The sequence below is a fragment of the Delphinapterus leucas genome, chromosome 19 (genome assembly GCF_059928025.1).
Source record: "Delphinapterus leucas isolate spDelLeu-1000000601 "Yukka" chromosome 19, BTC_Dleu_Yukka2, whole genome shotgun sequence".
Taxonomy (NCBI): Eukaryota; Metazoa; Chordata; class Mammalia; order Artiodactyla; family Monodontidae; genus Delphinapterus; species Delphinapterus leucas.
Window position 1 is genome coordinate 56,848,002 of NC_143147.1, and position 25,325 is coordinate 56,873,326.

At 41.5% G+C, this 25,325-nt stretch overlaps 1 protein-coding gene and 1 long non-coding RNA gene across 19 annotated transcripts in view; both read right to left on the reverse strand.

Moving 5' to 3' along the window:
* BPTF (bromodomain PHD finger transcription factor) overlaps nt 1–21,729 on the reverse strand; it is a 132,456-nt gene extending 110,727 nt beyond the window's left edge. For 8 of the 18 annotated variants that reach the window (XM_089901442.1, XM_089901437.1, XM_089901435.1 and 5 more), the window contains exon 1: nt 20,863–21,728. In XM_089901442.1, the coding sequence (XP_089757568.1) occupies nt 20,863–21,475 (613 nt within the window). In that variant the 5' untranslated portion in view covers nt 21,476–21,728. Of the gene's footprint in view, nt 1–20,862 lie in introns of all 18 variants that reach the window. The other 10 variants (XM_022589193.2, XM_089901441.1, XM_089901439.1 and 7 more) reach the window with 4 other exon arrangements.
* LOC149746781 (uncharacterized) lies at nt 1,719–20,846 on the reverse strand. The gene is made up of 2 exons (XR_016389021.1): nt 8,669–20,846; nt 1,719–8,386 (listed from the first exon to the last, which is right to left on the reverse strand). It is a non-coding gene; the product is annotated as an uncharacterized LOC149746781 (long non-coding RNA).
* Nucleotides 21,730–25,325: the final 3,596 nt, after the last annotated feature.

A 25,325-nucleotide genomic window follows, 5' to 3' on the forward strand; every position in this document is an offset into this window, starting at 1 on the left:
AATACATACCTTTTAATCTAGCAATCCCCTTTCTAAGAATTTACCATATAACATAACTCACATGTACATTCATTTTGGCACTGTTTGCAACAGTGCCAAAGCTGTATATAACCTAAATGTCCACCCAGTAAGGAACTGGCTAAAACAAAAAACTATAATATTGTACTTCCGCACAAGGGAACACTATGCAGCTCACAAGAAGAATGTGGTCCAAAGCCAAGCCAAGATGGAGTAATAAGCTCACTGGAGATAATGGCTCCACTAAACTGAAAACTCTGGACAAAATACAGAAAAAGCAACCACCAAAGGATTATGGGGGGGAGGGGGGGAAGCAAAAGCACAAGGACCAGGTAGGGGAGTCGAAACTAGAAGAGGCAACAACAAACAACAAGCAGAGGTCTGTTTCCCTATTTTCTCTCCTGGAATAGAACAAGCTCACAGTGAATCTACGGCAAAAAGCATGAACAGAAAAAACTCAGAGAAGCCCTGTCTTTCAGGCAGAGGACTGAGGAAAAGGGTCCCCTGTGTGCTGAAGAGCATGAGGGAAATCCCCTGTTTTGTTGTTATTTTACTTTTTTTTCCCCTCTTCCGGCCCCTGCCTCAAGGGAGGCTCCAACTACAGAATCTATAAGAAACTCACATCTTTCTAGCCAGTAGATCAAGAAAAGGGGCCCCCCCGCAAGCCAGAGTATGGAAGGAATTCCAGAACATATAGCTAAAGAAAAATCTACAAAGCAGCAAGAGAAAAAACATTACATGAGAGAACAATAATTCAAATAACTGCAGAGAATGGGACATCTTTAAAGTGCTTAGAGAAATATCAACCCAGCATTCTATATCCTTCAAAAATACTCTTCCACAATTCAGGCAAAATAAAAACATTTCAGATGAAGGAAAACTAACAGTTTCCTAAAGCAAACCACTCACTCCTTGATCTTGGCTCTCCTGGTCAGAATTTTGTGTACTCTGTAACATCTTTGGTCATGGTAGTCCAGTTCTTCTAGTAACTTTGTTAATGTGCTGTAGACGACTGACAATTTTAGTATGTAGTGTATGTGATATTAAATTGTGAATTAGTGGGACTTAATGATGTAACAGCATATCAATATTTGAAGATACTGGTACTTGATATCCTGTCAAGGAAAATTTGCCTCCACATTTTAAGTTGGAAAGTCACTGGAATAACTGTTCAGAAAAGAATCACAACTACATGATTTTTTAGAGTTTTGGTATGTATGTTAAGAATTGTGTACAAATTGAAATGTCTGTGTACTGATCCTCAAAACAGCCAATAAAATCTCAATTATGAAAGAACAACAAAAAAACAAATGGTAAAAATGGTAAAAGAAACAGAAATGATACCAGAGTGAAAACTGGACTTTCAGGAATAAAGGAAGAACAATAAATTTAAAAACAAACAAAAAAGGTTGTTTCAACTCTTAAGCACTTTAAAATATGTACAGTTAAAAAATATATATATATGTACAGTGGTTGAGAGCAAAAATTATAACATCATCTAGTGGAGCTTTAATGTATGTAGAGTCTGATACAGAGGGCCAACTGTACGGTGCCACTTTATACAAGGGATCTGACATCCAGAGACTTTGGTATCCGCAAGGGTCCTGGGAATCAATCCCCCACAGATATAGAGGAACAACTGTAGATATATCCGACACTTATAGCATTGGGGAGAGGGCTAGGATAAGGGAACCTCTATGGTTGTGACACTTTTAAGTTTTACTTAAAGGGATAAAATGCTAACTTTAAGTATTTTGTAATTCCTAGAGGAACCACTAAAAAAATAGCACAGACATAAACCAAAAAGCTAATAAATTAAAATAGGGCAATGTTCAACTAATCCAAAAGCAGGCAGGAAAGGGAAACAGAGGAACCAAAAAAAAAAAAAAAAAACGATGGGAATTTCCTGGCAGTCCAGTGGTTAGGACTCCACGCTTTAATACCAAGGGCACGGATTCAGTCACTGGTCAGGGAACTGACCCTGCAAGCCAAGCTGTGAGGCACGGCCAAAAAAGAAAAAAAAAGAAAATTATATTAAATGTAAATAGTCTAAATTCACTGTCAGAAGACTGGCTTTTTAAAAAAACAAAACAAGGAACCCCTTTAAAATATGACATACTAGGGACTTCCATAGAGGTCCAGTGGTTAAGACTCTGCACTCCCACCGCAGGAGGCACGGGTTCGATCCCTGGATGGGGTAAGATCCCACATGCCATGCAGCACGGCCAAAAAATATATATATATATACATATATATATATATATATATATATGACATAGTACAAACTAAAAGGAAAAGGGTGGGAAAAGATACACCATGCTAACACTATTCAAAAAGAAAGACGCTGAACTGGTTATATTAATATCAAACAGTAGATTTTAAGCAAAGAATATTACCAGAGTAAAGAAGGTCATTTCATAATGATAAAGGGGTCAAATAATCAAAAGACCAACAACCATAAATGTTTATGAACCTAATAACAGAGCCACAAAATATATAAGGCATAAACATACAGTACTGCAAGGAGACAGAGAACAAATCTATAGCAACAGTTGTAGATTTCAACACTCCTCTCTTAGTAATCAACAGAACGAGTAGATGGAAAATCCGCAAGGGTATATATAGAAGACTTTAAGAACACTATCAACAACAGTTAATCACATTTATGGAACACTCTACCCAACAGCAGCAGACTCTTCCTTCCTAGTACACATGGAATATTCACCTAAACAGACAATGCTTTGGGTCATAAAACAAATCTCAAATGACTTCATTTTTTAAACATTTTTAGTCATACCCAGTATGTTCTCTGACATATGAAGTTAAATTAGAAACCAATTTTTACGATAGTCAAGACGTGGAAGCAACCTAAGTGTCCATCAACAGAGGAATGGATAAAGAACATGTGGTATATATACACAATGGAATATTACTCAGCCATAAAACCACAATGAAACAATGCCATTTGCAGCAACATGGATGAACCTAGAGGAAATCATACGAAGTGAAGTCATATTATATGATATCATTTATATGTGGAATCTAAAAAAATAGTAAAAATGAACTTATTTACAAAACAGAAACAGACTCACAGACATAGAAAACAAACTTATGGTTACCAAAGGAGAAGGGGGGACAGGGATAAATTGGGAGTATGGGATTAACAGATAAACACTACCTTTACATAAAACAGATAAACAACAAAGATTTACTGTATAGCAGAGGGAACTATATTCAATATCTTATAATAAAATATAATGGAAAAGAATCAAAAAAAAGAATTAAATAAAACTGAATTACTCTGCTGTACACCTGAAACTAACACAATATTGTAAATCAATTATACTTCAATAAGAAAAAGAAAATCCAGCTTGGAAAAGGAAAACATAAAATCATCTCTATTTGCCAGGCAACATGATTACCTATGTAGAAAATCCCAAGAAATCTACCAAAAAAAAAAAAATCTATTAGACTAACAGTTGAGTTTAACAAGGTCACAAAGATCAATACACAAAAATCAATTATATTTCTATTATAACAATAAATAACTGGAAATTCAAATTTAAAAAATAAGTACTAATTGTAATAGCACCAAAAATCATCAAATACTTAGGTACAAATGTAATAATATGAAAAAGACCAGTATGCCAAAAACAATAAAACACTGATGAAAGAGATCAAAGACTTGAATTAATGGAGAGACAAAATGTGCTCATTGATTAGACAGTTAAGAGAGTGAAACACAAGCCACAGACCAGGAGAAAATACATGCACATCACATAGGCAACAAAGCACTTAAATTCCAAACCAAAATGAAATATCCCTTTATGCTTATTAGGATAGCAAAAAACAAAACAAAACAAAAAAGTCAATGGTCAGCATAACAATTAACAGTGAAATATTAGCATCAGTCCCATTAAATTTAGAAAGTGCACTAAGATGCTTCTCATTTCAACTAGTATTTAACATTGTTTTAGAGGTGGTAGACAATGCAATTTGAAAAGAAACAAAAAGGAGGTATAAATATAAGAAAAGCAGATGTATGTATATGCTTCATGTTTGAAGCTGATGAAATGTTATTCCTAGAAATTCCAACCCAATCAAAAAATAAGCTATTAGAAAAAAAAAAAAAAAAAAAATAAGCTATTAGAAAAGAGAAGAGGTGGCTAAATACAAAATTAATTTTTAAAATCCATGAGCTCTCCACTAGAAGCTCCATGACAGCAGACATTTTCATACACAAATTATTTAAAGATACAGTAAGATTTCATGGTATAAGGGAAAAGATTCATAAAACCAATTATGCATTATCCAATTTTATAAAAAATATGTACGTTTCTACACATGTAAGTACTCCTCATGAATATACACACAAAGCTGGTTATCAAAGGAGAGTGACCAAAATATTAATGTTATCTTCTGAGGTTTCTAAATTTTCTATATTTCTTTCCTGATAAAGAGAAAAAGCAAAAATAAAATTTGAAGTTCTTACTAGACTTTCAAAAGTGTTATTTTAGGGGCTTCCCTGGTGGCGCAGTGGCTGGGAGTCCTCCTGCCAATGCAGGGGACACGGGTTCGTGCCCCGGTCCGGGAGGATCCCACGTGCCGTGGAGCGGCTGGGCCTGTGGGCCATGGCCGCTGAGCCTGCGCGACCGGAGCCTGTGCTCCGCAACTGGAGAGGCCGCAACAGTGAGAGGCCCGCGTATCGCAAAAAAAAAAAAAAAGTGTTATTTTAAAAATTCAAAGCTTTTTTTCCTAACCTAGTTATCCAAATCACAGATTAATGAATGTCAAGACCTCAGAAAGAGGTTGGCAAACTATGGCCAGCCACAGACTGTTTTTACAAATAAAGGTTTATTCAAACACAGCCATACTCATTTGTCTACTTATTGTCTCCAGCTGCGATCGTGTTACAGTGGCAGAGTTGAGTAGTTGCAGCAGAGACAGTGTGGCCCACAAAGACTAAAATATTTACTATACAGCACTTTAAGAGAAAAGTCTGCCAATCCCTTGCCCATTAGATCATCTAGTCCAATCTACACTTTACAGGTGAGTAAACTAATAAGGCCCACAGAGGAATGACGCCTCTAAGGTCAAATTCAAGCTAAGAAGCAATAAAAAAAACTCCATTCCCACTTGGCCAGAAAACTCTGAAGAGAGACATCTGCCTCCCAATTTAGGAGCTAAACCTCAGGCTTTCATATTATAAATAAGTGTATTTACCAATAAATTGATGAGGAAAGGATTTGGGGCCTAGTCTATATCCAAAAATACCCGCTAAAGGTCTGAGTAAACTTCGGTAAGTTCCAGAAAAAGTCAATTTAAAAGCCACATAAACACGGATTAGGGAAGGTCTAAGAACAATAGTAATGAGAGTATAACCTGGTTCAGCCTATGAAATGTAACCCAACCACCCTACTTTTAGGAATCTACCTTATAGAAACACCAGGCTGGGTGACTAAAGATACATCTAGCACATTTACAACAGCACTGTCTGTAAAAGCAAAAAGGGACTAAAATTCCAATAGGGTTAGTTTTTCAAGGCAAATAAACTTTAACAGCAAATGCAGTTTTGTATTAATAAAGGAAAAAAAAGGCCACTTCACATCTTTAATTTACTTGGACCCTGTAGCATTTGAGTTTGTGTCCCCTGCCATAAACAAGCTCCCACTGTTAGGTTTCTCCTGAAATGCAGGGAGATTTTATAACTCAAGCTGTTTAGGTAATTAAGGATAATAATATATCTGGATAAAGGCAATCTTCCAAGTTTACAGAGAATCAGAAATTTGAGGCATTTCACCCAGACAATTCAAACTAAAAAGTTCAAATATGTATCTGAAATTACAGTAAAATCACTTTTTAATTTTTTAATTATTTGCATAACACTGTGAAAGCAGATTATGGTCATAAGTTGGAGAAAAGGGTAATTTACTAAGACTGCAAAGAGTGTGTGAAATAATTTTGATGTCTAGAAAAACAGGGAAAACTGCGCTGATGGGAAGGGCTAAAATTTTATTAGCTACTTTAAATGCTGGACTATTTCCTCAGACAAGTCTCAATATAGCTATGCAAGCATTAGAAGGAAAAAGGACAAGAAGAGAAATTCCACACAGATTAATATGTGCGTTTCTGAAATGCTTTTTAAGTTCCATAAATAGAATACACTATAAACAGACCTCAAAGGAGGCAATGTTAACATCCTGAAACCAAGCAGGAAGCCTTAGCAGCAAAATGTAGAAATTGCACCTACTGAACACTGTCATTCAGTATGAATCACTTGGCCATGCAGTCTCCCAAGTGTGTGAATTCTAGAACACATCCATGAGTAGAGAAGAGTGTAAGCATGAGCTTTCTTAGCAAATCTTCTGAGGTTCCATAATTGCAATTTAACATTGGTTAAGTAACAAAAGAATTCCACTTAAAAAGTGATGTCTTTTCCTTGAAAACTACTGAAGTAATTAAATCATTTGTCCAGAGACTCCTGAGAAAGAGGTTTTATATAGAACTCAGACAACTGAAACAACACACCAGTATGTGACAATTCAGTTCACATACCAACCTTTACAATACAGGAATTCCCTGAGTTATCAAACTAAATTTCTCACCTAAAAGTCTCTGAATTTTAATTCCTTCCCTTTTGTCCTGCATCTACGACTTAGCTTAATTTTATCAGGACCATGGCAGATTTTCTAAAACTGAAGGTTAGCTGACTACCTCTTCCCCTACCCCAGAGAACAACAAGTGATGCCATCGTCGCAAAGATGAGCCCAAGTCTCACTGCAGAAATTCAACACCATCACATCCACAAATAACGCTGGGCTGACAGGCTTAACAGAGAAGAACCACAGCCAAGTGCTGGGGCTACCCAGGCCGCGCAGGATTCAGAGCAAATAAAAGGCTAGAGGAAAAGGGATGCTAGGTAAGTTCTCACAGCTTAGCAGAAGCAGACTGGCGACAGTAACACGGTCAGCCCAAGAGAACTTTCTGTGATGATATGAAGTGACCCAAATGTTCTACATCACACATGGCTACTGGGCACTGGAAATGTAGCTAGTGTCAATGAAGAACTGAAGTTTGAATTTTACTCAATTTAAATTTAAATAGCCCCACGTGGCTAGTGGCTGCCATACTGGACAGGGCAGAACTAAGGGTGAAAAGAATCTAGAGACATTTTTTTTGACTCATACACTCAGTTCAACAATTACCTGTGCTGCCTACTGCATGCTAGAGACTGAGCGGCACGAAGGAGAGGGAGATGAATGAGAGTCTCCCTGCCCTAAGACAGGTTCGGATGAAGGAGACAGACAGATAATTAGAGTCCATTTCAGTACGATGTCTTAACAAATAAAGATATAATGATGAAGGGGTCAAATAATCCTTCCTAAATGTTTAGTACTTAATAACAGAGCCTCAGAATACATGAAGACTAACAGAACTCCAAAGAGAAATAGGCAAATCCATGACAATATTTGTAGACTTCAACAATTCTCTCTTGGTAATCAATAGAACAAGCAGGTAGAAAATCAGCAAGGATACAGAAGGCGTTCATAATGCAACCAACTTGACCTAACTGACACTATGGAACACTCTACCCACCCGCAGCAGAATACACCTTCTTTGCAAGTACACTTGGAACATTCACCTAGACAGACAACATTTTGGGGCACAAAACAAACCTCTAAAAATGTTTTACAGAATTAAAGTCATACAAAGTATGCTTTCTGAACACAATGAAATTAAATTAGAAATCAGTAACAGAAAGAAAGAAACCTAGAACACCTTGAAATATTTGGAAACTAAACATATAAATGCACATGGTCCTGGGGGGTTAGGGAGAGGTAAAGGAACTTAGTCTCACCTAAGGAAAAGGGAATGGTGACCAGAGAAGACAAGCTGGAGAAGGTGATGGATGGGTGACCAGGAGTTAGTCATCACAGCAGTGAATAACTATGAGGTGTTTTTTTTTTTTAAATAAATTTATTTATTTTGTTTATTTATTTTTGGCTGTGTTGGGTCTTCATTGCCGCACGCAGGCTTTCTCTAGTTGCGGCGAGCGGGGGCTACTCTTCGTTGCGGTGCGTGGGCTTCTCACTGCGGTGGCTTCTCTTGTTGTGGAGCAAGGGCTCTAGGCGAGCGGGCTTCAGTAGTTGTGGTGTGCGGGCTCAGTAGTTGTGGCTCGCGGGCTCTAGAGCACAGGCTCAGTAGTTGTGGCACACGGGCTTAGTTGTTCCATGGCATGTGGGATCTTCCCACACCAGGGATCGAACCCGTGTCCCCTGCATTGGAAGGTGGATTCTCAACACTGCACCACCAGGGAAGCCCCACTATGAGGTGTTTGAGGGGAACTTTTACAAAGAATTCAGCATTACTTGACAATCAAATTCAAGGTGAAGAGAAATAAGTTGTGAATAAAGAGAGAAATAAAGGCAATTTAGAAGTCAATTCAACCTTGACCATATCCCAACTAACCAATCTATCACTAAGATGTGACATCCTAAATACTAAATTATTTTTTGAATATTTCTCTCCAAGGTACAAAATCTGTCACCTGGTCTACTTCAACAGCCTAATTCCCTTCATCAATTCTTATCCCACTCCAATTCATTATCTATTCTATAGCCAGAGGGACTTTTTTTTAAAAAACACCAACCTGATCACAGCACTGCTGGCTTTGAAATCCTTCATGGTTTTCCCTCCAGTCCATTGCATGTGGTGATCCTATGGCCTAGAATCCTCTTTCCCCTCCCCTCTGCCGGCTACTTCCATTTGGAGCTCACCTGTCACCTCTTCAGGGAGGCCTTTTCTGACACTCCCCCCCCACGCCCATGAAGTCATTCTTACTTGCCCCTTTTGGAAGCACTTCTCTCACTGTTACACTGGCTACCTTCCCTGCTGTTTCAGGGCAGGGGCCATGTCTGCTTTATTCCTGGCTGCATCCCAAAGAGTGCCTGGAACATAGCAGGTTCTCAACAGGTATTTTTAAAATAAGTGAACAAATAAATGAAGCAACAGAAGATGAGGCTGGTAGAGGAAGCAAAAGCCAAGTCAGAACTATCCACCTACACTAAAGCACATAATTATTTTCCTACAGATTTTTAAGAAAGGGCATAACATGGTCAGATTTGTCTCAGAGCAGAGCAGTATGTACGTGGAAGGTGGATATGAGAGATGAATGGACAAAAGGAGGCCAGGCGGGCAGGCAGGCTGTTTCCTTAAGAGGCCAAGTAAGGGATAAAGAAGGTCTGATTTAGGTAACCATTAGCACGGATGGACAAGAGAGCTGAAATATATTTAAGAGATATGTAAGATGTAAACTTCACAGGACCTGGTGACAAGCCTGCACATGGAGGGTGAGGCACAGGGAGGAGTCTGGTACTTCCTCACTTCTGACTTGGGCAATTCAGTGGGCAGTGCCATTATTCACTGAACAAGGAAATGGGAGGTTAGGAGCAGTCTCTAAAGCATGAATTCTATTTGGAACATGTTGAACTGGATGTGCCTACAGGACTTCTAAGTGGAGGGGTTCAAGAAGTATTCACTCATCCATTACTTAAAACACAGGAAGGAAACCATGACTACAGAGATTTGGGTGTCAGAGGTCATGAAAGCATTAAATTTTATTAGTCAAAAAATGCAAATTCAAACAAGAGAAACAAGGAGCTTTTAACCCACTGGATGCAAAGATGGTTTATAAATAACTGGTGCTGGTGAAATGGGCACTTTCATACACTACTGGTGGAAATATATTTCTAATATTTATAATATAATGACACATATTGTATTAGTATAATATGTATATTATATATTACCTAATATATATGTTATATAATATTTATAATTATTAGTATTACATAGTAAAAGCCTTAAAAAAAACCAGGAATGTGAACCAAGATTTATCTAAAGGTTTAGTCACTACAGGTAATCACAGCAAACGTAAACAGCCGGCCCTCCGTATCCACAGGTTTGGCTTCCAAGGATTTCGAGGGCCAACTGTACAACACCATTTTATATAAGAGTCTTGAGCACCAGCAGATTTAGGTATCATGGGGTGGGGGTGGGGGTCCAGCCGCCAACTGCCTGCAGATACCAAGGAATGACTGTACAGCACAGCTTAACTACTTGGTAAAGCCTTAGGATGGGATCTTATGTAGCTATGAAAAGTTATTATACCAGCCCCCTCCTATTCCAATAAATCCTATACACCAAAGCCAGATTATTTTTCAAAAAGCTCAGCTTTTTTTTTTTTTGGCGGCACCACATGACATGCAGGTCTTAGTTCCCCGACCAGGGATCGAACCCATGACCCCTGCAGTGGAAGCGTGGAGCCCTAACCACTGGACTGGCAGGGAATTCCCAAAAAGCTCAACTTTATCATGACATACGCCACTTTTAAAACATTCAATGACTACACACTGCCTACTAAGTTCAAATTCCTCAGACTGGCATTTATTCAAATTGGACCAAAACATAATCTCCACTTCTCTACAGTCTCGCCTCCTCCACACTCAGACATCAAGTACGCAGTCCCTGAATATTCACCTTCCTGTCATCTGTTACCTTTCACCTCCTCCTTTCTCTTTCTGTTCAACCTCCACCTGGAGAAATCCTACCCAATCTTCAAGAAATATCTCAAATTCAACCTTGTTCTTGACACCATTTCTGATCTCCCAAATATATAGAATATGATCTCTCTCCCTAATTTAATTGTTCTTCTTACAGCACTTACCACAGCCTGCCCTATATTATTTTATATTTATGCACTGTTTTATTATTCCCTCTTGAAAGAATAAAGACCTGAGAGTAGGGACCGTTTCTTATCCATCACTGGATCTCTGTGAAGGTTTTAACACAGTACCTTGCACGCTGAATAAGTATTAGGTAAGTTATTTTTTAACCGTTTTGTAAAGAAATACTTAATGAGACTTCACTTTATATATGATAAATATGCAACATGAGCTAATATCCTTTTCCTCTCAACACTTGGTAAATTGACAACAAAGAAGTACAAAAGGTAAAAACATACTAGAACAAAGAGAAAAGAACCACAATGAGGTATCACCTCACACCTGTTATTATGGCTATTATCAAAAAGACAAGAAATAACAAGTGTTGGCGAGGATGTGGAAAAAAGGAAACCCTTATGCACTGCTGGTAGGAATGTAAATTGGTGCAGCCACTATGGAAAACAGTATGAAAGTTCCTCAAAAAATGAAAAATAGAATTACCATATGATCCAGCAATTCCACTTCTGGATATATCCAAAGGAAAAGATATCACTATCTCAAAAAGACATCTAGGGGCTTCCCTGGTGGCACAGTGGTTGAGAGTCCGCCTGCCGATGCAGGGGACACGGGTTCGTGCCCCGGTCCGGGAAGACCCCACATGCCGCGGAGCGGCTGGGCCCGTGAGCCATGGCCGCTGAGCCTGCGCGTCTGGAGCCTGTGCTCCGCAACAGGAGAGGCCACAACGGTGAGAGGCCCGCGTACCGCCAAAAAAAATAAAGACATCTATACCCCCCATGTTCACTGCAACATTATTTACAATAACCAAGACATGAAACAACCTAAGTATCCATTGATGGATGAATGGATTTAAAAAATGTGGTGTAAAAAAAAAAAAAAAAAAAATGTGGTGTATACACATACACACACACACACACACAATATACATATATGGAATATGATTCAGCCATAAAGAAGAAGAAAATCCTGCCATTTGTGACAACATGGATGGACCCTTAGGGCATTATGCTAAGTGAAATAAGTCAGACAGAAAAAGACAAATACCGTATGATCTCACTTATATATGGAACCTAAAAAACAAGCCAACAAGCAAGCTCACAGATACAGAGAACAGACTGATGGCTGCCAGAAGCAGGGGATAGGGGGTGGGCAAAATGGGTGAAGGGGGTGAAAAGCTATAAACTTCCAGTTATAATATCAATACAAATAAGTTATGGGGATGTACTGTACAACATGGTAACTGTAGTTAAGAGTGCTATATTGTATATGTGAAAGTTGCTAAGAGAGCAGATCTCAAAAGTTTTCATCACAAGAAAAAGAACATGTTTTTGTAACTATGTATGTTGACAGGTGTTAACTAGACTTACTGTGGTGATCATTCAGCAATATATATATATATCACACCATTATGCTGTACACCTGCAACTAAGATAATGTTGTATGTCAATTACACCACGCTTAAAAAAAAAAAAAAAAGTTGGCTCAGGGTTCGTAACAGAGAAACTCAGTGAAGTGTGCCTACTCCAAGGTGTGAGCCCTAGTCACCCTCCCTCATCTGGCTTCCCAGGATATTGGTCACGTGCCCTCGGACCCCTACTCCCAGCCCCAGGAAAAAAGATTTAAGAAATCTTCCCTTAAGAAACCAAATAGACTCACAGGAGGAAAAAACAAAAGAGTGAAAGAGAAAACAAAAATTCACAAAAACAAAAACAAATATTGATACCTGGGGTTCCACTGCCCAATTACTCTGCAGTGAAACCCACCAGGTGACAACCCATGGCCACCCACAAAGTGCTACCCAGTGCTTCACTCCTAAATATGAACAGTTGAGGATCACGAGGTACTTGAAAAAAGTCTCCAATATCAAAGAGAAAAAAAAAGGAACAGAGAAAAGAGCTTTGGGAAATTATATATCATAAATAATTATAATGTTAGCTGAACTTTCCAAATTCAATAATAAGAAAACCACCCAATTAAAAACTGGGCAAAGGGAGTTCCCTGGTGGTCCAGTGGATAAGACTGCGCTCCCAATGCAGGGGGCCTGGGTTCAATCCCTGGTCGGGGAACTAGATCCTGCATGCATGCTGCAACTAATTAGTCCACATGCTGCCACTAAAGATCCCGTATGCCACAAGTAAGACCCAGCACAGCCTAAATAAATAAATAAATATTTTTTAAACGGGCAAAATATTTCAACAGACACTTCACCAATGATTTTCTTCACAGACAGCAAATAAGCACGTGAAGAGATACTCAGCATTACTAATCATTAGGGATGACTGACTGATAAAGATACAGTGATATGGGAAAACCTTGCCGTATATCAGGGAAAAACAGTTTGTTTAGTGTCATCCTAGTTATAACTTTTAAAAAATGTGTAGATAAAAGCAGGTTACAGTAAGTGGAATTATATATATATATATATATATATATATATATATATATATATATATACACAGAAACATGTCTAGTGAGTATCTTTGGTTGGTGGGATTACAGATGATTTTCATTTTCATCTTTATATTATATGTATTTTCCCAAAGGAGTAAATCTACACTATTTTTAAATTTTTCATTGCAATTTTTAAAAACAACTTGAGAATAAATGAGATCTCAGGGGAAGGAGGGAGACAGTGAGGGGGTCAGGGGCTGGTTTGGAAACCTGGTGTTTAAGGAACAGGCAGAGGAAAATGGCATGGAGGAGAGGAACTGCCAAAGAGCTGAAATTATCAAGAGCACTATTTCTACTTTAACTGACCCCTGTAAATAACTAAAGTAAATGTATTATTTATTATAGTTCTAGAATAAATCAGATGTTAGGTAAACTGAATGTTTTGAATGGGTAAGTTAAACATTTAGTAATTCTTTTAAAGGGGGGAAAATAAAGCTCTATTTTCAGGTACATTTTTATTTAATGTGGTCCTTAAAATATTTTTATACCTTGTGAGTCAGTTGACAGCTTTCGACAGAATAAAATACTACCTCACTACATTGTAAGGTCCCTATATCCCTACAGAATATCCACTTTCAGTTCAGGAACAAATCAACAGACAATAATAGCTACTATTTATTGAATCTTTACTATATATATGCCAGGCACTGTTCTAGGCACTTCACATGCATTAACCCATTCAGCCTTCACAACATCCTGAATTCAGTACTATGATATCTCCATTTTACAAAGGAGGTAAGTGAGGTACAAAGAGCTGAGCAAAATGCCCATCATCACAGAGCCCAGATTCAAACCTATGAGGACTGGTTCCAGATCCTTCACTCTTTAAAACTCTGTGCTACATGCTACCTCCCTAGATCCTTGACATTCATAAAAGATTTATCTAAAATCCTGAGACTCTCACGTATCATGACAGCCTAAAATTTTGCGGTGGGCTGACATATGTGGATGCCTCCGAAGCCTGCCAGACGCCCTCACACTGACTATGTGGGAAAATGACTCCACTTACACTGCTCCTTCTCTGACAAACCCTGGTATAAATTCTCCAAGCTGACCTAAAGCAATCCAAAAATCATAGCTATTTTGGAAGATTTACAAACCAGCTCTCATTCATCCTAAGAGAACTGTTTTAAAACTACTGTAATGAACAAAATAAGTCTGGTTATAAAGATTCTATTAAAATTGTATTTGTAATAATCCAGCTATTCCACTCCTAGGATATACCCAAGAGAAATAAATACATCTTGTCCAGACAAAAACCTATACACGAAGGTTAGCAGCAGTATTATTCATAACAGCCAAAAAGTAGAAACAATTCAAATAGCCATGAAGTGATGAATGGATAAGCAAAATGCGGTATATCCATATAATGGAATATTATTTAAATATAGTGCTGTTACATGCTCCAAGATCCATGAACCTTGAAAACATTATGCTAAGTGAAAGGAGCCACATATTGTATGATTCCTTTCATCAGAAAGTTCCAAAAGAGACAAATCAACAGAGAATGAAAGTAATGGTTGCCAGGGGATGGAGCAGGGGAGGGAGAGAACAGGGAGTGACTGCTATGGATATGGGTTTCTTGTTGGGGTGATAAAAAATGTTCTGGAATTAGGTAGGGATGATGTATTCACAACTCCGTGAATATACTAAAAACCACTGAATAATACACTTTTTTTAAAGGGTAAATTTTATGGTACGTATACTGTATCTCAATAAAGCTGCTATTTTAAAAATGCAAAACTGTGTGTGTGTGTGTGTGTGTGCGTGTGTGTGTGTATAATTTAAAAAAAAATTTTTTTTTTGCCATGCCAGCTTGTGGGATCTTAGTTCCCCAACCAGGTATTGAATTTGGGCCCTCATCAGTGAGAGCTCAGAGTCCTAACCCCTGGACCACCAGGGAATTCCCAATTTTTTGGTATTTTTTAAATGTAATTTTTATTAAATACTTCTCAAAAATAATTCAGTAATTTAGATGTCCAATGTTAGCTCTTACTGTTACTATTTTTAAAAATCAACCAGCAATCAAAAAATACTTGAGGAATGTAACTTAGTATCTAGAAAAATATATAGAATAATCTGATACATACCAGTATACCAAACAATTAAAACATTATATTTAGCTATATGCATCTTAATACTATCTGCATTTTACTGTCTATCTTTTAAAGTGCATTTTGTAAGTTTTTTTTTTTTAAGAAATGTTCTGTCTCCTGAAGCTTATCATTTTAAAGAACTTAAAGCATGAAAAAAATTAGAATAATGAGGGTCAGTGCTAAACTAGTGCTAAATTATGAAGATGAGGCTATAACTGCTATAAGAGGCATTCAAAGAGAAGAGAGGACTTCCCTGGCGATCCAGTGATTAAGACCCCGTGCTTCTACTACAGGGGGTGCGGGTTCGATCTCTGGTCGGGGAACTAAGATCCCACATGCCAAGCGGTGCAGCCAAAAAGAAAAAAAAGAGAGAGAGAGAGAGAAGAGACCAAGGTGAGCAACAGAACTCTGGGAAGACTTCTAGGAAGAGATCCCCAGAGCATGGCTAAGGACCAGGGAGGGAGCAATCTAACCAATGCAAAGAGGGCATCTACTAGGATTTGCTCCTGTCTGTGTCACCCAGACTACCAGTCTGCCACCACTACCACCACCTTCTCACCCGTGGCACCCCCCCCACCAAGGATCTGCAGTCACAGGGAGGACATGGGGTCTTGAAGAGGGAGGAAAGGCAGACCTAACGGAACAGACCAGAGCTCCTGGCCTTAATATCCTCATTCCTGCTGCACACCCACATTTCAATACCCAGCTCCACTTCCAAATATACACCAGAAGAGTACTGAGCCTGAGCTGTACACAGACCATCTATTATTGCATACCTCAGACACACCTCTCTAATACCCACAGGTCATGTTGTCCAACTTTTTAATAACTCTTTGGGGCCCGCATTTTCTTTCTTTTAATTCTCATGTTTAACCTCTTCAGGTACCAATACCTGAAAACAGATCTCATTAATTTCCCTTATAATCTTGAATTCCTGTTCCTACTGAAAGCATTGCCACTCTTACAGAGGCATATCTGATGCATTCCTCTGTCTACACTTCTGATGCTGGAGAATTCTGAAGTACCTCCTGAATTGATCTTCCCATCCAGGGCTACAAAACCCATCCAGATCTCCACCAGTTATCTGTCCTCTTCCAATCCATCTTGCAGAACAGAAGTAATGCTAAACTTCCTGATGTCCCCCTGAAATCATATCCCGCTTGTTTCCAGATCTTCTGATTGATCCCCAATACCCACAAATGAAATAGATCTGAAATAGACAGGAGGGTGGGAGGGGAGGAGACTTCAGAAATCACCTCTTCCATTAATTCTCTCAATTTGTGGGGGAAAGAACTGGCTGCATCAGTGATTTAACAGTATCCACGATTTGATTTGGTTTTGTTTCATGCTCCCACATGGTGCTGATAGGAATACAGCAAATCCCTTGGGTGTTCCAGGAGTGAAAAATGACTGAGGATCACTGATCTACCCCAATTGTTATCCTACAAATGAGGGAGAGAGGAGATGCTATAGCCTGGTTCTCTAAGTACTGCCCAACAATGGTGCTTTATTTTTTTATTTCCTATTCACATACTCAGGCTCTTGCTAAAGCAGGTTACTTAAGCCTGCCTGCACCTTAGAATCAGTGCCTTGCTTCATGCTGCTCCCTCCCTTCTTCTGTCCGTCCTCAGTAGCCACATGTCCATCCAGGAAGCATACACCCACACCAACTCCCCCAAATAGGGTATGATCTCGCCCTCCTTTAAATCTCCACTGCACTTCGTACCTCACTTGCAGCAATCAGGAATTCCAAGCACAATGAAAAGATACTTGGTTGACACCAGTGAGAATAAATACTGCCAGCAGGTAACAAATTCTGCTTCAGATCAATCTACAGTTCATTCATGGCACCTACGCCACCCATCTCCACTGTCATAATCCTTAGAGCACAGGTCCCCAACCTTTTTGGCACCAGGGCTTCATGGAACACAATTTTTCCATGCACGGGGGGGGGGGGGGGGGTGGTGGTTCAGGCGGTAATGCGAGCGATGGGGAGCGGCGGATGAAGCTTCACTCCTCGCGCTCACCTCCTGCTGTGCAGGCCGGTTCCTAACAGGCTGCGGACCAGTACCGGACCCCTGCCTTAGAGGACATAAATCACTAACTCTCCCAGGGCAACACCAGCGCTTTTGCTTTCTGAAGTCATCAGAAGCTCCAAATTTCAAAATACCACCTAGGGGCTTCCCTGGTGGCGCAGTGGTTGAGAGTCCGCCTGCCGATGCAGGGGACACGGGTTCGTGCCCCGGTCTGGGAAGATCCCAGGTGCCGCGGAGCGGCTGCGCCCGTGAGCCATGGCCGCTGAGCCTGCGCGTCCGGAGCCTGTGCTCCGCAACGGGAGAGGCCACAACAGTGAGAGGCCCGCGTACCGCAAAACAACAACAACAAAAAAAATCAAAATACCACCTAGGTATTCTCAGAAGTTCCACACAAGTTAAATGCAAGAACTATTCTGTTTAAAGTCTAATTTAACTTTTTTGAATTAGAAAATGCTTGATTTCAAGGTGCTGTCAGAACTTTACCAAATGCTTATTCAAAAGATTTTCTACACAATCCTTCTCAATGTACTGGCAAACTATGTCATAAAACCTACAGGCTGAAATAACTCTAAATTTTAACAATAAAAATAAAAGCCATATTCAACCAAATGCCTTGAATTGAAGCAAAACTAGATGATTTCAATTTTGTATTAACAAATTGTTATACCTATAATAATATCTGTCATGTGAGTACCTTACGTACCCATTTAAAATTTCTCCATTAAAAGGAAAACATTTCACCTCCAGTGAATAAACGTTTTTAAATATATGGTTTTAGAAAATTAAGCTAGTAACATCAACCAATGTCTTCGCATCAACAGTTATATTACCTACAAAGTACTCAACATATGAATAGATGAATGAGTAATTTCTTATACTAGGAATTGAATATTTAGTACTTAAGCCAACATTCTAGTTTACAAAGCTTAATAATCTCCTCTAAATTACCAATAAAGTATATTCCTCTCTGAGCCCTGACAATACAGCTGGATTCAAATCCACCAAACATATTTATTTATGAGCTTTGGGGATATCAAACCATCTAGAACATTTTTCCTTCCAAAGCACATACATACACACTTACCTAGAAGTACAGACAATAAAACTAATGAAACAGGTGCTTAGCCTAAACAACTCACTGTCGTGCATTGTTATTCTAGGCAAGTAGACGTATTCTAAAAGTTTAGAACGCAAAATGTATCATCTCTTCTACCATAATCTTGAGAAATAATGTTTCAAAAAGTACAACATCTAACACGTTAACACCACATCCAATAAAGAAAGGAAAATGCCTGGCAAGCAATATGAAACAGCAGCTCAAAACACACTAACTCTGCTACTAAAAACATTCCCTGGTCAAAGTATCAAAATCTAATTAGACCAATATTTAGTTTCCCAAATCCAAAATATTTAGGAATTATGGCACCCACAGTAGAATTAGCACAACTTCATCTATTACAAGTTCTCACCTACTAACAATCATCTGTCCAACCAATCTCTGATGAGCACCGGCTGTGTGAGAGACGCTGTACTAGGAAATGCAGGGGGTATAAGATTAATATAAGGATATATAATCCATAATTTCACATAAAGATAGGACAAGCATACACAAGGTGCACTACGAATGTCATCAGAAAAAACGGAATGTCATGGAAGTACATAAAGATATAAGCATCTTTTTAAAAAAGGAAACCTAACCACAAACTGTCATTTAACTCAGCATATACACTGCTCTCAACCCTAAATATTATTTTCTAGGCCTTCAAAGAGGAGTTAAAGTTAGCTGAACCACCCTGCCAAAACACCTTAGCTCTGTCTCATCTGAGAAAACTTCCTCCAATAGTGTAATTTACTCTCCACGGGTCTTTCCATTCTGGGCTCTTGGTAGAAAAGACCACATGTGATTTCTTAAAGTAAAAACTATTACTATAAAAGATGTACTAAAATTAAGTTGGCAAGAAATGAAGAATGGTGTGTAGTCCCTTCTACATACAGGACACAAACACTTGACATTTGATTCATTCCCTTCATTCTCCTGCCAGCTCTCCCCACACCCGACCCCAAAGACAGGCAGATATTCTGTCAGGCAAAAGAAATTACCTTTTTCATGTGCTGTTAGGACAATCTAAACAGGTTTACATCTGACTTAATACTCATACTCCTCCAATGAGTATTTAGGTATTTATAAAAAAACAGACACACTTAAATTTAACCACTTCTACTATCCTAGTCTCTTTTAAAAACAAGTGACACACCTTTATCACTTCGTTAAGATCCTATTCCCTCATGAACTTTACTTTTTAAATGCTCTGAAAACTGGATTCTAATTTAGTTAATCCAGATTAACAAAAATATAAAGGAAAAGTCTTGTAGGTTATCGCTATAAATTACGTTTTTTTTCACAATTTAGTAAGCCGCAAGTACGTATTTAATACAAAGCCGCCATTGTGTGTGTTTTTTAAATAAACAAAACGTATCTCAGCACCAGCCTAGAGGAACTCTGAGAAAATAGGAGAGGAGTCACCATGGAGAAATTCATTACAGATCAGGGAGGACTATTATCCTCAGAAACAGAATGAAAATAAAAAGTCATTTTGCAATAAATCTCCCTATACTTCTGCTGTGACTTGGGAGTTGGTCCAAAAGTTCATCTTCAGCAATTGCGTCTGCATGATCAACTATACGTCTCTGCAACAGGTGACAGGAAACTGCATTTCTCAGGCAAAGGCATCAAATTAGTTAAGACGCATGTTCCTGAGGTCTCTTATTTTATTTTGCATTTTACCGAAATGATTTTGAATCAGATGAAATACTAAATTTGTTTTGGTTTCCTTTGGTTTTTCTGCTTTGCTTTTTAATCGGCCATTTACCCGCAACTGTTGCACGCGCCCATTAGCACTCAAGAATAAAAACAAACACACAGGACCAGATAAGGCTCCCCTACTAACCCAACTGATCTATTTCCTTAACACACTTTTAAAACCACACAGCTCGGGGTGTGAAGAGAAGCATGTTTTGTGTGTGTTTGTATGGCACAATCTGTCTAAATCCTGAATTCCCTTTTTAGGAACAGATATAGAATAAATATCTAAAAGAAACCACATTAGAAATGCAAAGAGGTCTGCAAAAACAAGAGGCTTCTTTCATTCCAAAAAACCAAACCAAAACAAGGGGTGAAAAATGAATGCAATGGATGTGTGTGTGCCAAAGTTTCAACCCTGCCCGGTGGAGACACTGCACTGGCACAAATTTTTAAGAGGAAAAAGAGGGGGTTGGTGGGGGGAGAGGGAGAGAGAGCGCGAGTGTGTGGCCTGCGAACTGCAACAATGCAATCTCCATTTTGAACAATGCGCCTCTTTCCTCTAGTAAATCTAGTTTTTTGCCACTTGATGTGCCGTCGCATTTCCCCTCTGTCTGAGGGGGGAGGAGGGGGTGGGGGGAGACCAGAGAGGGAGTGAGCGAGGGGAGAAGGGGGAGGAGGTGGGGAAGGAGTCTGCAGCAACTGGGCTGGGTGGGTACCTGGAGTGCTGCTATAGGTGCTATGGCTCCTGAAGCTGCTTTCCGTGCAATAACTGGCGTCGTCGTCGTCGTCGTCTTCCATCTCCTCCGGATAATCGGAGTCATCGTCGTCCTCTTCCATCTCATCCTCCTCGTCGTCCTCGGAATCCTGGGTCTCCTCAGCCTCGCCGTCCTCCTCCTCCTCCTCCTCCTCGGAGACCATGTCCTCCTCCTCCTCTTCCTCCTCACTCTCGTGGTCATCGTACACCACTTTGTTGACGGCCCTCCGGGCCGGGGTGGTCCGGGCCAGGTGGCCGCCGCCGCCCCCGCCCCCCGTCCTGCCGCCCCCGCCTCCTCGCCCCCCCCGGCCCGGGGCGCTGGTGCTAGGGGGGGCCGGCGGTGGCGGCGGCTTCCTCCGGCTACTGCTGCCCCCCCTGGGCGAGCTCAGCCGCGTCTTGGGCGCCACCTCAGCCTGGGCGGCGGCCCACCTGCCCCGGCTGCTGCCGCGGTGCCGCGAGCGGAGCCCCCCGATGGGTCCGGACGTAGGCGGCGGCGGCGGCGGCGGGGCCGGGGCGCAGCGCTCCGCAGCGGGAGCCGCGGGCTGCTTGGGCGGCCTGCCCCGCCGGCCCCTCATGTCGGAGCCGAGGCGGGGGGAGAAGGGAAAGCGGAGGGGGGAGGGGCGGGCGGAGGGGTGGCGGTGGGGGGCGCCGGGGCCGGGTGGGGAGGCCCGCGGGGCCGGGCGGGAGGGGCCCGGCCGGCGGAAGCGGGTGGAGGGAGAAGGCTCAATCCGAATTGCTGGGGCCCCACTCCGGATCGCCTTCAGCCGCCATCTTGTTTCTTCCCTCTCGCTCGGTGACTGGGGGAACCGACAGCGGCCGCAGGCCCGGAGCGCGGTCACGTGAGCTGCGCCGCCGACGAGCCTGGGACGGAGCGAGGCCGCACGGCGGCCGCTAGGGGGAGCGCGGCAACGCCGGGTCGGGGGCGGGGAGCCCCGGGCCCCCTCCGCTCGGCGTGGCTGGACTGCACCCGCTGGCGGCTCTGAGGAGAGGGTCGCTCCCTCGCAAAGTGCCCCGGGCCGAAGGCCTCGGGAGCCGGCTGCCGAGCCTGAACTCACAGAGTGAGCCTCCTGCCCGCATCTCCCCTTCCCCGGCTCCAAGACGAGGGCAGGGAAGCCCCCAAATTCGTCTCCCTCCTGCCTCCTTGGGGAAACTGATGCTGAAAGAGCCAGAGAGGGTGTCGGGCAGGGGGGGAGACTCCAGCGACCGAGGGGGCAGGGCAGCGCCAGCAACGGAGGGAAATTACCTGAGGGCGGGGAGACGAGCCCCCAGAAATGTGAAACTCCGAAGGCTGGGCTCTAGAGAGTCCTGAAATTGATCCCAGTGACAACTACTCGGGGGCTGTGCCAGAAGCCACGCCCAAAGCTGCCAGAACCCGAGCGAGGGTCGCTCTGAGACTCTTCGGATAAAATTCCCACCCAAAAAGCCTTCGATAAACTTCAGAATGCAACTGCATTCCAGTCTCCTCCACCTTTCCCAGGGTCGCAGCTAGAAACTTGACCACCTCTGAAAGAACTTTTTTATTTGCTGTGGAAAGGGTAACTTCCCACCTCATACCTACTTTAAAATGTTGTATGTTTGTGTTATCGGGAAATAATTTTAATCTCTTTACCTGACAAGTAACCAAGTCTCGGCTTAAACCCAGGGAACGAATCATAATGATGAAATTTTAGGCATCCCCAGACCAACGCAGGGAGACTCAACTCGCAGTGGTCTGGGGCTAAGAGCAAGGTTTTATAAACATTAATATTTATTGAAGCACGTGACCACCAAAAAGTTATTTAAGGAAAAATAGTTAACAGGATTCTGTCCACCAAGTGGCTTATTATAATGGAGTTAGAAGGATAGAACGCGTATGTGTAATGAAAATGAACGTACAAGCATTAACTGCCAAGTTCATTTATTCAATATAGTTCCATTGAGCAGCAAGGGTGGCAAACTTATATGCCTTCAGGGACCAGGTGACTAGTGAAAGTAAATCAAGTGAGCAAGGTGAGGACTTTGGCGGATGGAAATGCCTGTTTTGTTTAAAGAGCGCAACTTTGGGAACGTGGGCCTAAAATGGCCAGACCTTCGAATTTTTCAAGAGAAGGTGGAAATGTGCATTTCACATGAAATCTCTTGATTTTTAAATGTTGGCAACTGTCAGTTTAAAAAAAAAAACAACACTTCAGATTGATCAAAATGAATGCAGTTCAGATATAGCTGAGAATCTACAAGTTTGCAACCTGTATCCTGCACTATATAAAGTACAACCCTATGTACTTAAATAGAAAGATATTAAAAATGGTGACAGCCTTCAGAGTTTACAATCTCATAACGGAAGAAACCTACTTTAAAATAGGTTCTCGGGACTTCCCTGGTGGTGCAGTGGTTAAGAATCTGCCTACCAATGCAGGGGACACCGGTTTGATCCCTGGTCCGGGAAGATCCCACATGCCACGGAGCAACTAAGCCCGTGCGCCACAACTACTGAGCCTGCCCTCTAGGGTCCGCGAGTCACAAATCCTGAGCCCACGCGCCTAGAGCCCGTGCTCTACAACAAGAGAAGCCACCGTAATGAGAAGCCCGCGCACCGCAACGAAGAGTAGACCCCGCTCGCAGCAACTAGAGAAAGCCCACACGCAGCAACGAAGACCCAGTGCAGCCAAAAAATATAAAATAAATTAAAAATAAACAAATAGGTTCTCATTAGGTATTATAAGTGATCTAGAGATGATTTAAAGTATATGGGAGAATGTGTGTGGGTTATATGCCATTTTATATAAGGGACTTGAGCAAGCTTGGATTTTGGTATCTGGGGGTGAGAGGGTATGGGAAGAGCTGTCCTGGACCAATTCCCCGAGGATACCCAGGGGCCATTGTAAATAGAATCCAAGCTCTCAAGCTCTTGTCTTCCAGCTGGCTCAGTAGGCGAGAATTCCCTGGGTCATTCCACTATTCCTTAAAGCCAGCTGCTTCTGGTTGTCGGGGTCCACAATACAGGGCGAGTGAATCTGATAGGACAGCCAGTTTCTTTACTTATTTCACTGTAAAGTTAGTTCCTTGGTCAGATCCTGTTATGGACTAAATGTTTCTGTTGCTACAAAATTCGTAAGATGAAATCCTCCCCCCAATGTGATGTATTAGGAGATGGGGCCTTTGAGAGTTAATTAGGATTAGGTGAGATCATGAGGGTAGAGCCCGCATGAATGAGATTCGTGCCTTTATAAGATTATGAGAGAGCCTGCTTCCCATCTCTGCTCTCTGGGTGAGGATATAATAAGTCGGCAGTCTGCAACCCGGAAGAGGGCTCTCACTAGAACCCAACCACACTGGCATCCTGATCTCAGACTTCCAGCTTGTGAGAAATAAATTTCTGTTGTTTATAAGCCCCACAGGCTATGGTAATTTGTGATAACAGCCTGAACTAAGACATATACCATGATGTATAAGATGCCATGATGGTGAATAAGGTATTTGGTAAACCCACTTAGGATAAGGATGGTAAAGGCATGGCTGGTAGGAAAGGAAATCCAAATTCAGTATAAACCTCATCCCAATGAGGTTGACTCACTTAACCTCCTTGACAGAAATAATACATGATAATGATTCCTTCTAAAACGGGCATTCTGCAGTGGCAACAGATTAGCCTTGCTGAGGAGAATCCTGTGATGAGCTCATGACCCCAATGAGCAGGCACTGGGTTGACTAGGAAAAGGTCTTCACCCACCTGTCCAGTCATCTTGTTCACTAATTTTTTTTTTTTTTGCGGTACACGGGCCTCTCACTGTTGTGGCCTCTCCCGTTGCGGAGCATAGGCTCCAGAAGTGCAGGCTCAGTGGCCATGGCTCACGGGCCCAGCCACTCCGCAGCATGTGGGATCTTCCCAGACCGGGTCACGAACCCACGTCCCCTGCATCGGCAGGCGGACTCTCTGCGCCACCAGGGAAGCCCTTGTTCACTAATTTATTAAAGCTTCTTTAGCAGTGGGGACATTTTTTTTTTTTTTTTTTATGTTTGCCTGCGTCAGGTCTTCATTGTGGCATGCAGGGTCTTCGTTGCAGTGTGCAGGCTTCCCTCTAGTTGTGGTCTGTGTGCTCAGTAGTCGTGGTGCACGGGCTCAGTTGCCCGCGGCATGTGGGATCTTAATTCCCCGACCAGGGATTGAATCTGCGTCCCCTGCATTGGAAAGCAGATTCTTAACCACTGGGCTACCAGGGAAGTCCCAGCATTTTGATATTTTGACATTTTGATAAATATTCATACAGGATACAAGTACTCTCACTTTCTAGGTCTATTCTGAGGTTCATCTACAGCTATATCCTCTCTCCCAAACCTCCTTGTCACCAGCCTAAGTCCTTACCCAGCTGGCCCATGAATTGGTGTAGAGTCTTTCTCAAGGAGAGAGAACCACAAAAGTACAACTCAAAGCTCTGCCCACTGGGA